The following is a 12032-nucleotide window of genomic DNA, read 5'->3' as shown; positions in this document are numbered from 1 at the left end:
GTGATTTTTATGCTTGATTAGAGTTGAGGAGAGAGCAGAAAGGGATGGAGTGGCTTTCTACCTCCAGGAATAGGGAAGAGCTAACTGAGAAAAAGTCTTGCTGATGATGAGTTTTGAGCCAGACAAATGTGGAAGCTCAAGGATGGGGGAGAATATTCCTTGTCCTTGAGCTGTGTGATGAAAAATACCCTCTCAAGCATTTGTGGACTCTGGGCTGGTGGTGGAACACTTGCCCCATCTCCTCCTGTCCTCTCTATTTTCTTCCCTTGCCAGGTTCATGCAGGAGCTGACAGAGATGCTGGGCTTCCGGCCCTACCAGTTCTATTTCTACATGTGGAAGTATGTGTCCCCCTTGTGCATGGCCATTCTCACCACTGCCAGCATTATCCAGCTGGGAGTCACCCCACCAGGTTACAGTGCCTGGATCAAGGAGGAGGTAAGGAGAGAACCGGTCACCTTTCCTCAAGCCTTCCAAAGGGCAGGACCACATTAGAGCCAATGGATACTTCTTGAGTCAATATCTTTCCAAGACCTATTTATTTGTTCTCGGTAGGAAGTTTATGTGCCACTTTTGATCTGGGGAAACTGGGTCCCAAAGAGGCCATATTAGTTAATCACAGTGACTGACACTGTGGTTAGCAGTGGAGCCAAAGTTAGATCTCAGATCTCTTGATTCTTGGTCCACTCTAATAAATGCCTATTGTCATTTATAGGGTGGGTCATTTAAAAGTTCTGGAGGCAGAGAGCCTAAGTTCAAATGATGACCATGACTGCCTAGTTGTTTGGGAGGTTTTTGAACTTTTATAAATAAGAAAGGTGATACTTTGTTCAGGGGCCAACATAAAAAAAATGTCACCCTTTTACCTTTCTTTTCAGTTATATTTTCCAATGGTGGCTCTTGTAAACAAAGTAATGTAATTTTTTCTAAAACTTACAATCAAAACCATCTATTTCTTTCTTTCAGGGCAAAAGAAGAAGGGTCAGGAAAAGAGAAAGAGATGGGACAAATGAGATAAAATTCATAAAGTATAAAAATTTCTTGTTCAAATTCAGAATAATAACTTAATAGCTTTTTATTATTTGAACGAATTGAGACATGTCCTGATTCTATTACAAGAAGTAGAATTCTGGCATTTGATATAATATTCCAAGAAAGTTAAAATAACATTTCCGTTCCCTTTGAGGCAATTTCCATTAACAAAGAAAAAATATTTTTATTTAATACCTTTCAGCAGCAGTTTTGGATTATCACCTCTAGAATGATCAAAGGACACCCTGATTCAGAGCATTATTTTTGGTTGAATATTCTGCTGATCATTGTAGAAACAATCAAGTATGTTCTCTAGATCAGCAGCTACATCAGATGGAATGAATCCCAGATCACTTTAGGCTCTAGGTTCAGAGAAGTCTTCTATATTTTTCTACATTTATTTTCCATGGGCTTCAGTTTCCTTATCTGTAAAGTGAGAAAGTTGAATTTGGTGACTTTTGAGATAACTTCCTACTCTAGAACTATGGTTCTATGTCAAGGGCTGTGATCTGTCTCTTCAATACTATGGCATGGAAGGGCACAAGGAAAGAAAGATAACCTTGTCGCCTTGGGGTGCCAACAGGAATTGGTGAGAAGGGTCAGAGAGAAACCATTTCTCTAGCCTAGTGATAGAACCAGGTCAGGGTGGCCATCCAATTGATGCTTTAACTTAGGATGTTTTCCCCTTACTTCCTCTCAGGCTGCAGAACGGTACCTCTATTTCCCCAACTGGGCAATGGCTATCCTGATCACTCTCATCGTACTAGCCACTCTGCCCATCCCTGTGGTCTTCATCCTCCGCCAATTCCACCTGCTCTCAGATGGCTCCAATACCCTGTCTGTCTCCTACAAGAAGGGCCGGATGATGAAGGACATCTCCAACTTGGAAGAAAACGATGAAACCCGTTTCATCCTAAGCAAGATGCCCAGCGAGACTCCCTCCCCAATGCCCACCCATCGCTCCTACCTTGGCCCAGGAAGCACGTCCCCCCTGGAGATGAGCAGTGCCCCTAACGGACGCTACGGGAGTGGATATCTGCTGGCCAGCACCCCTGAATCTGAGCTGTGACCTCGGTCACTCTTCTTTCCATTCTCCATCCCTCACCTGCCTCTCTGGTCTGCCCTCCTACTGCCCATATTCCTGACTGGTGGTGGTACCATCCCCAGTTCTACTGGCTCTTGGGTTCTCAGAACCACCACCTTGCCTCTTAGAATCGATCATTCCTGGGACCTTGCTCGGTGTAAGGAACAAGGGGTTGGGAGTATGTTCTCTTCCCCATTCTTCCCATGTTTGCCTGTCTCTGTAAGTCCATCTGGCCCCTTCATACTTCTAGCCAAATCACACACCCTAGGAGGTGCCATCACGATAGTTTAGGTGCTGTGGTGGCTGTGTCAGAGATGACTCAGGAATCTGGATTCCCTGCCTGGCAGCCATTTAGGGCGACTCCTGAGGCATCCCTTTCACCTCTCCTATTTTCTGCCACCTCGGATTGTCTCTCTCCTTTGGTGTTTTCTTGCTCCTTACCTGGACAGAGCTTGATGAGGCAATAAGACTGGAGCTTCCTCTCTTGGGATCAGCAGATTGCCCTGCTGATGATCTGGGAGAAGGATACTCCGCAATAGACACATTCAGGGAAGGAGGGCTAAAAGTCTGTCTTCAGGCCTGGCTCTCAGCAGCCAATTGGAGGCCTCTAAGGTTTTTTCTTCTATGAAAAAGGTGGTGGTGGTGGGGAAATTCCTGTGGAGCCTCAGGTAGTGAGCCCCCCTCATGCCTGATGCTGGCGGGGAGGGGTGAAAGGGGGAAGTGATGAATTGAGGATGAATGGATTTCAATGCTGTGTCTCAGACCCAGAAGCAAGTGTATGGGATCTCACTCAGGGACCAGTATAAGGTCTCTCCCCGATGTGGGGAAGAACAGAGAAGGTGAGCTATTAGTAGGATGCTGCTTTTCCCATGTGTGTGTACACATGGACACATCTGTCCTGCTGGCTGTCTCCTCAGCCCTGAGTGGGCCCAGGGCAGAGTCTCAGCCTGGGAATGTTTTGCTGTTAGCTCAGAGTCAAACCTGAGGGGAGTGACCTCTGACTCTCTCTAGTTCTGGGAGCAAGGACAGTTGGGAGTGAGGTGAATGGGGGCAGAAGGCTGCTCCCCAACTTGTTTTCACAAGCACACAATTTTTCCTTTCCCTCCCTTCCCTTCCCCACTCCCTGCCCCATCATTCTAGGCAGGGGACAGTCCTTCTCTCCACTGGCAGCTACTTCCTCCGGAGCAGGAGGATCCTGAGATCGGGATTCTCTATGCTCCTAGGATTGTAGGGGGGCTCTGGCCCAGTACCTGCCTTGCCCATGGTTGGTTAATTAGGCACAAGATGGAGAAGCCCTCAGGTCTGGGGTAAAGAGTTTCAATTTCACTGCCTCCTCAGTCCTGATGGCCACTCCCACCCTGCACAATTTCTATCTGCACAATCCCAACGGCAACTCCAGTGACCCCCCACCCTGCCACTCCATCACCATGACTCTCTTCCACCTCTCATAGCACTTCTCCCCTCTCCCCTTTCCCTTTCCTTCCTATTTTAAAAACTATTCTTAAACCTCTTAAGTCCCTGCTTTAAGGCAGCAGAGATCATGCCCTGATGAATTATTGAATGAATGGGTTCCTTCAGGCCGGGGAGGTTAAGTGACTTAGAAAATCGAGCTCAAACAGATCCCCCAGAACTCCTCTGGGGTTCTTTGCTTGGCCCTCATCCAGTATTCTCATCTCAACTGACCTGGTTGCTGTCTAGCCATCCCCAAGAGGAATCAGGATTGCTGAACAGAATCAAATCCTGATTTCAATTCTTACCACTCCCATATCTCATCTGCAAAATTGGACTAGGTGACCTCTAAGGTTCTTTCCTGCTCTCAATCCTGTGATGGTCCTGGGGAGAAGGGATTCTGGTAGCTGTATAAATGAAGAATACACCCCTAAGGATTTCAGAATTGAATTGAGAACTATTCAATGAATGACTTGTCCCCCAAACTTTCCCCTGGCTTAGAAACTGATCATTTGCCTTTAGAAACTTCTTCTGGGTGAGCATCCCTGGCAACAGTGCTTGGTCCAGGTCCCTAGAAGGAGAACCTTGAAACACCTCCCCTGGATGTGGCCAAGTTTTCACTCAGGATTGGGAGAGGACAGATTGAGCCTAGAGTCCCCTCTTCTTCCATCCCCTTCCATTTTTCTCATTTTCCATTCTGCCCATTCTTTCTTCTTTTGTGCTGCTGCTGCTTTTTCCTTGCCTTTTCCTTATCCTCTTAGGGCCTCCTGTATGAGAGGACCTTATTTCCAAAGTGGGGTGAGTGTATGAATGAATTTGTCCAATTTGTGGTACTCTCACTTCTTAGAGACTGATTATTCCCCCTCTTCCTACCTCCTACCCCCACCTTTGCCCTGAGCTTGTTAAATTAAGTGAAATTAGGTAGGGAAAAGGAAAATTTAAAAACCCAAGAGAGACAATACATTATATATATAATATATATAATATTCTATATATTCTATTTCTATTGTATATAGGAGCTGTACATGTCCGTGTAAATGCTGTTTAATGAGAAGCCCAAAGCAGTGATTAGTGGACTATTTTCATCCTCAGTGCTGTACAGATATATTTTCATTGTATATTTGATATTTATAATTTTTTTTAGTGTTTGGCTGGGTCAGACCCAGCCTGACAGCCTGTAAGGGCAGGGCACTGGGCTGGGTGGGTGGGAAACACTCTTTCATTTTATGTGGGGTTCAGTATAGTGTTGTGATAATTTGCTGTAGGCTGGGGCTAAGTTCCAGCTGTGTTGTTACTGTATGTTAGGCATAGGGCTCCTTTGCTAGGTGAGTAGGATGTCCATGCAGATGTGTTAGGATTTGTGATTCCTTGTGTCTACTGCTTTTCTGGGCCTTTTACCCACTCTTGCCTGCTACTGTCCCACACTAGACTTTGGATTAATATATTGGAAATGAGGGAAGAAAAGGCCCCCACCGGTGGGGGTACCCTTTACCTATTAGTTTTCTGCTTTGGGACAACAGAGGCCTTAGGCTACAGAGTGAATTTTCCCCCATGGTAATGTGTGTCTTTCTGTCTGTCTTTCTGTAAGTAGCCAGAGTGAGCTGGAGCTCCATGGACTCCATGTGTTTGGAAATGGTTTGCATTCATAGATGAGCAGAAATAAGGCAGAGCTGAACAAGCCACTGTCATCCTGGCCACTCTTCAGAAACAGAAAAGGGGCAGAGAAACCCTGACACTTTCCATGAAAAACTTAGGTGCTCCCATTAAGTTCATCAAGTCCCTTTTAAATCAGTGAAGAAACCGCTTGATGTTGCTGGCTGGGGGAGATCTTTTCATCTATCCCCCTGCCTCAGTGCTTACTGATGCTGACAATGAAATAAGCTTAGCCTGCATGAACATATGGGATGCAACTTGAGGGAATTTCTGCTGTTCTTCTAGATTCTTCAGTGTTCCAGTTTGGGGTGCCCTCATGCTTACTGGGGATAAAGCACTGGGATGGGTGAGGTACAGAGGCAGCCAGACTGTCTTTAACCAAAATTCCAATTTTTCTTCTTAATGGAGCAAAATAATTTGGGTGATAAGGGTGAAAGACTAGCCTCCGGAGCCCTAGTTCATGGGAATGGGGGCCCATGTTGGAATTGGGGGAAGGTGGGGGGATGGATTGGAATGCCTTTTGTATCTTCATTGCAACTTCCCTAACTATTGCTTGACTTGATAAAACATTTATCAAGGGACCAGAATTCATATGTAAGAAGCTTAAGGTAACCAGAGGGCCTCAAACAAAACCCTTCCTGATTCCCATTATTTCTACTCTCACAATCTTCCAGGAGGACCCTCCTTTGGTATGAGCAGGCAGGCTCACCCAGTCCACCTCTGGGAACAGGGAGAAAGACTGTGCAGGAGTTGAGCAAAACCCTGGTTCCTCTCCTGCTCCCATTACCAGCTTCTTGCTCAGGGAGATTTTTCCTCCATCCTTCTGGCCAAGCACCCAGCTAAGTTCCCCTAAGGTTCATATGAATGTGAAAGAGACCAGGTTGGTTGGATGGAAGCAGCTGGGCTCTGGGTAGGGTGAGACTTCCCTTCTCTCAACCATCCTTTCCAGGAGCCAGGTGGGCCCAAGCAGGTGTGGGCAGGCTTCTGGCCCAGACAGCTTTTGCTTTCTAGCAATAAATTCCCCATAGTGCTGGGACAATCCCTGGGAAGTGAGTCTGATGTTAGTTATGTAATCTGTGCCCTGGGAGCTGTTGTTACAAGCTGCTGGTGGTCCTGACCCCCAATGCTTGCCTGCAGTATTACTAATTGGTCCCTGTGGCCACAACATTCCAACTCACCACCCCATCCCTCAACTCTTTCCAACATTGTTCCTTGCCCACCTGCTTTGAATGTGGGACATTTGTTCTCCCTCTCAGAAATATCTAACACCTGCCCACTTCCCAGGGTGAGAAGGCTACCAAATTTAACACGCATTATTTCCTCACCTCCTTCCCACCAACTCAATAAATGTTCTAAAATAAAGTCCTTTCTCAGCTTAAGATACCGAGTTTAGCCCAGAATTCTTTGCACAGCCTGGCAGCAGCTAAAGTGATTTCCTGAAGAGAACTAGCAAGCAAATCCCCCAGGAGAGCCCGAGCTCTTCTCCTAGTCCTTGGGCTTCTGGGGGTCAGATTTGTCTTCCAATTAGAGTGAAAACATAGGACTGGGATTGAGAGGACAGTTCTCAAGGACACCTGGAGGCCGCTGTCTCCTCGCCCAGGTTCCATTGTACAGATAGTTCGATAAAGCACACAATGTATAGCCACTTTGTTTTCTAGTAAAAGTTTAAATCTAATTCAGCACATATCATCCCTTCCCTTTCCCTCCCACCATGATGTAGCCAGTCAGAGATCTAATTAAAAACTGCCCTAGTCCAGGAGGAGGGAACACAGCAGTTCCTCTGAACCCCCTGCCACCGTCACCACGGGGCACAATAAAGTATCTGTTCTTACCAAGCTCTTGTTGACTTGCTTTCTTGCTTGGAGGGTGGGCAAGGATTGGGAGAGAACTCGGGGGTAGAGAGAAGGGTGGAGGTTCTAGGGGAAAGTTCTGAAAAATAGAGTAAAGAAGGTAATGGTTCTTTTTGATAAGCAGTACTAAAGTACTGGCTTTAAAGGGAAGGATCTCAAAAGTTTGGGAGGGATTCTGGAGGAATCTGTACCCAGGGAAGAGCCAGAGCCAAGATATATAGAGAATAGAATGCCAGGAATCAGGACAATAACAGGCGTTCATTAACTATTTACTCCCGTGTTAGCACTATGCTAAACTCTGGGATACAGCCAAAACACAGTCCCTGCCTTCAAGGAGCTTACAGTCTAATGTGGGAAGGTGATAAACAGAAGGGAGACAGTGTCAGAGAGATGCTACAGGGAGAAAAGGCCCCAATCACTGAGGAAAATTTCAGAGGGAGACCACAGGTGAAGCTTGAAGAAATAAATGGGAGATAAATGAAGGATGGTCAGCTTGGGCCCCTCTCCAAAATGGGGGCCTCAGGAGAAAGTCACTAGGGAGAGAAGGGGTCTAGCAAGGGAAGCCATGAATTTGTGACTCAGAGCTAAAAAAAAACAAACCTTTTCTGAATTCAACTTTATGCCCTTTAAGGTCCCTTTCATTTCAATCTGTGATCCTACGAGAAAAGAAGGTGGGATGAGAGGAGCCATGCAGTGAATGTGGAGCAGGGGTCTCTGCTTGCCCCCGGCTTCCCACAAGGCTGCAGGGACAAGGGCTTTGGAGCTTTGAGATGCCTCCATCACCCCTACAGCTGATTGCAAACTATCATCCACCCTTAGAGTTGGCAGGAACCCCCAAGAATTGTTCAAACTCAAAATGCAAAAGAGATTCTATTTATATCGAGCCCAAATCCTACCTTCTGGGATCAAGTAGAGTAAACTTAATTCTTCTATTACAGACTACCTCAAATATGTAAATGTAGCAGTCATAGGCCCCCCTCAATCTTCCCAGCTCCTTCAATGAAGATCTCTCCACATTTCTGGTTCCTCTTCTATTACACTTCAGGTAGTTAATATCTGTCAATCTTCAAGTAGTTAAAATCAACACACCAGCTGTGGTCAGTCTGGGACAGAAGGAGGAAGGACTGTTATTTTACTTCTATTAGAATCATCTGAAAAACAGCTATCCATTTGGTGTTTTCACAAAAGCAGTAATGTAAAGGACATCCTGTGAGTATGATTAAATAAATAATCAAAGGACTTCCCTTCGAAAATTTCCCCAACACTCTCCTGCACCTTTCTGGGAAGAGCACAAGATATCGATTTAGATAAAAGGGGCAGCTAGATAGTACAATAAATAGAGTGCTGGATTTGTAGTTAGGAAGATCTGAGTTCAAATTTTACCTCAGACACTTAATAGCTGTGTGACTCTGGTCAAATCAATTAACCTCTATTTTTGTCAGTTTCCTCATCTGTAAAATGGGGATAATAATGGAACCTACCTGGTCTGCTAAACCTGATGAGACGGCCCACTTGTCCTGTGTGAAGCAGCATGACACAGTAGACAGAAAGCTAGGTTATGACTCAGAGGATCTGAATTTGAATTCTAGCTCTACCATTTATTATCTGGGAGGCAGCCAGGTGGAATAGTGGATAGAGCACTGGGTCTGGAGCAGAGATCTATGTTCTTTACTACTCTGAAATTTGAGAGAAAGTGCCCACTGGCATTGGTAAAGGGATTCTGATCTGGGAGTTTTCTGCAACATTGAAATCATGGGCACAGTGCCTATCCTTCAAAAACCAGTCATGAATCCACTTTGCAATCATAAAGTCCATATATCACTATATTGTTCATAAGAATACCATAATAAATACATAGATTGGGGGCAGTTAGATGGCGTCTGGAGGACCTGAGTTCAAATATGGCCTCAGATACTTAACCCTGACTAGCTGTGTGACCCTCAGCAATTGCCTCAAAAACACATAATAATAATAATAATAATAATAATAATAATACATAAATACCTAGGTGGCACCTTAGTTCATAGAGCCTTGACTCAGAATCCAAGATTCATTGTTATGAATTCAAATCTGCCTGTAGCTACAGGCTTATGTCACCCTCACTTAATTTTATTTGCCTTAGTTCACTTATCTGCAAAATAGAATGAAGTGGCAAACCCCTGCCAAGAAAACCCCAGTGGGATCAGGAAGTTATACATGTCTGAAAAAGAACTGAATAACAACAATAAATGCCTAGCGCTGATAGAGTGTTTTAAGCATTTTATATATAAATAACACTTTCTACATTATCTTCTTTGATCTCATAACAACTCTAAGAGGTAAGTGCTATTGTTATCTCCATTTTGCAGATAAAAAAACAAAGGTTAAGCAATTTTCCCAATGTCACACAGTTAGCAAGCATCTGAGGTCAGAAAACCCAGGTTTTCCTGACTCCAGGCTCAATACTCTCATCTGACAGGGGTCCTCAAACTATGGCCCACAAACCAGATGCGGCAGCTGAGGACAATTATCCCCCTCACCCAGGGCTATGAAGTTTCTTTATTTAAAGGCCCACAAAACAAAGTTTTTGTTTTTACTATAGTCCGGCCCTCCAACAGTCTGAGGGACAGTGAAATAGCCCCCTATTTAAAAAGTTTGAGGACCCCTGGATGCACTACAGCACCAAGCTGAGAGAGCAATTCTTTGCAGAAATCCTAGTAGACCATGTGTGTAGCAATAGCCTGACCTGCCAGATATAAGTGTAGGCTGAGAAATGATACTTAATATTGGAGAAGAGCCACTTCTCCAAGGATTTCTAATCTGTGAGAAAATATCAAGTTGATAAGCATTTATTAAGCACTTCTTGTAAGCCAAGCACTGAGATCAATCAGAGCTAGAGAGAACAGATTTTGCTTTCTACCTGATCCTTCTCCAGGAATTCAGGGGTAGGAAGCATGAAGCCTCTCAGGTACCATATGATGGAGAGGCAAGTATTTGTAACCATAACAACCAGGCAGGGTAGAGATGGGAGGGGCAGGAGTTAAGGATCCTCCAAGGTTATCTGGTTTATGGTGTTTATTGAGTTCAATTCTGAGCATCACAGTTTAGGAAGATTGTGAGTAAATGAAAAAACATTCAGATGAAGGAAACCAAGATAGTGAAGGACATTGAGTCCATGACATGTAAAGATTGATGGAAGGAATGGACTTTTAACCTGTGAAAAAGAAAACTCAAGAGGATATGATCAATATCTTTAAGTGTTTGAAGGGCTATCACGAAGGAAAGGCAATCAGAAAGTGACAATCATTTATTTAGCCCTTAATATGTGAGAGCAAGACAATCCCTGCCCTCAAGAAGTTTATATTCTAATGGAGATATATAACAATATGTAAAAGGGAGCTGGAAAAGGATACTGAGGAAGTATCCAAATGGGAACACATTCTGCAAAGGCATGGTAGCAAAGTCTAGAGAATCAGAAGAACAGCCAGCAAAATGAAAATGAAGCATGGTCAACCTAGATCTGTCCCTAAACGAGGGCCCAGGAAGGAAATCAACATGGAACAAGAAACCCAGTATGGTAGAGAATTGTTCCAAGTTGAGAAGGCAACTGGATTATGGTGGCAAAATGCAAGAGAGTCAGCGTGAAGCATGGCTGGTGGGTCCTTCCCCCAAATAAAGGCCCTGGAAAGAACTCATCAATGGAAAATAGCAGATGGATGTTCCAAAGTGATCAGACTTGGTTTTTTTGGTCACAGAGAGCCAATGGATAGAAATTTCAAAGGGACAGTTTTCAGGCTGATGTGAGGAAAAACATTTTGATATTAAGATTAACATATTCAACTTTTGGACATGTTACCTCAGAAAACAGTGAGTTCACTCTCCCTGGAGATCTTCAAACAGAAGCAGCATGACCATTTGTTGAGTGGATAGAGCACTGGGCCTGAAGTAAGGAAAACCTAAGTTCAAATTGGTCCTAAGCTTCTTACTATGACCCTGAATAAATCACCTAATTTCAATCTACAAAATGGAGATAATAATAGTAATTTCAAGGTTGTTGTGACAATCACAAGAGATAATATTTGTAAAGTGATTTGCAAATCTTAAAGTGCCATTTTGTTGTTTGGCCGTTTCAGTGATGTCTGACTTTTGTGGCACAATTTTGGGGTTTCCCTTTTTTCTTATCCATCCTATCGCCTTCCCTTGTCAGAGTATTCAGTTGTTTTCAGTTATGTCCAACTCCTCTTGAACCCATTTGGGATTTTCTTGACAAAAATACTAGAGTGATTTGTGATTCCCTTTCCAGCTTATTTTACAGATAAGGAAACTGAGGCAGACAGGGTGAAGTGACTTTCCAGGATCATACAGCTCTTAAGTGTCTGAGGCTGAATTTGAGCTCATAAAGATGAAAAAAAATTTTTTACTTCAGGTCTAGAATTCTATGTTTTGTGCCACCTCGCTGCCCTAAAGAGCTATATAAATGTTAACTATTTTTATTATTTTACTCTGGAGATTTTTGTCTGGTTTAAGTTAGATGAGATAGCCTCTGAGGTCCCTTCTAGTGCCAAAATTTGATAACACTGTGATTGGGCAGGCTCTGGATCAGCTCTCTTCTGATTTCAGGGGCAGAAGTTATTTCAGGTATGACCACCAGAGGGGAGAAAAGTCTGTGGAAATTTCCAATCCTTTTCTACATCTAAGCATTAGCCTTGGTTGTTCCCGAATCAAGCTTTCTTCATGCCCATCTCCCTCTCATCCTAGGAAACTAAAGGGTAAGTTGAAACCCTAAAAGATCACAAGACCACAGAAACATAGGAATCTAAGTATCCAATCAGTAGATTGAAGATCTGATTGTGTGACCCTTTTCTCCCCACCCCCTTGCTATTCATTCAACTCCAGTGATTGCCTATTACTTCCAGAATCAAAGATAAAACCCTCTGTTTGAGTCTTTAGACCCTTCACAGACTGGTCCCATCCTACTTTTCCAGTC

General features: G+C 44.0%; 1 protein-coding gene across 1 annotated transcript in view; it reads left to right on the top strand.

Annotated features, from left to right (window-relative positions):
• SLC6A17 (solute carrier family 6 member 17) overlaps window positions 1–7051 on the top strand; it is a 67472-nt gene extending 60421 nt beyond the window's left edge. The window contains exons 11-12 of the mRNA XM_051993086.1: window positions 274–436; window positions 1731–7051. Coding sequence (XP_051849046.1) covers window positions 274–436; window positions 1731–2099 — 532 coding nt within the window. The 3' untranslated portion in view covers window positions 2100–7051. The remainder of the gene's footprint in view (window positions 1–273; window positions 437–1730) is intronic.
• The last annotated feature ends 4981 nt before the right edge of the window (window positions 7052–12032 follow it).

This window comes from Antechinus flavipes, chromosome 4 (genome assembly GCF_016432865.1).
Source record: "Antechinus flavipes isolate AdamAnt ecotype Samford, QLD, Australia chromosome 4, AdamAnt_v2, whole genome shotgun sequence".
Taxonomy (NCBI): domain Eukaryota; kingdom Metazoa; phylum Chordata; class Mammalia; order Dasyuromorphia; family Dasyuridae; genus Antechinus; species Antechinus flavipes.
The sequence above is the reverse complement of the archived record's forward strand: the minus strand, read 5'-3'. Positions and strand labels throughout refer to the sequence as shown.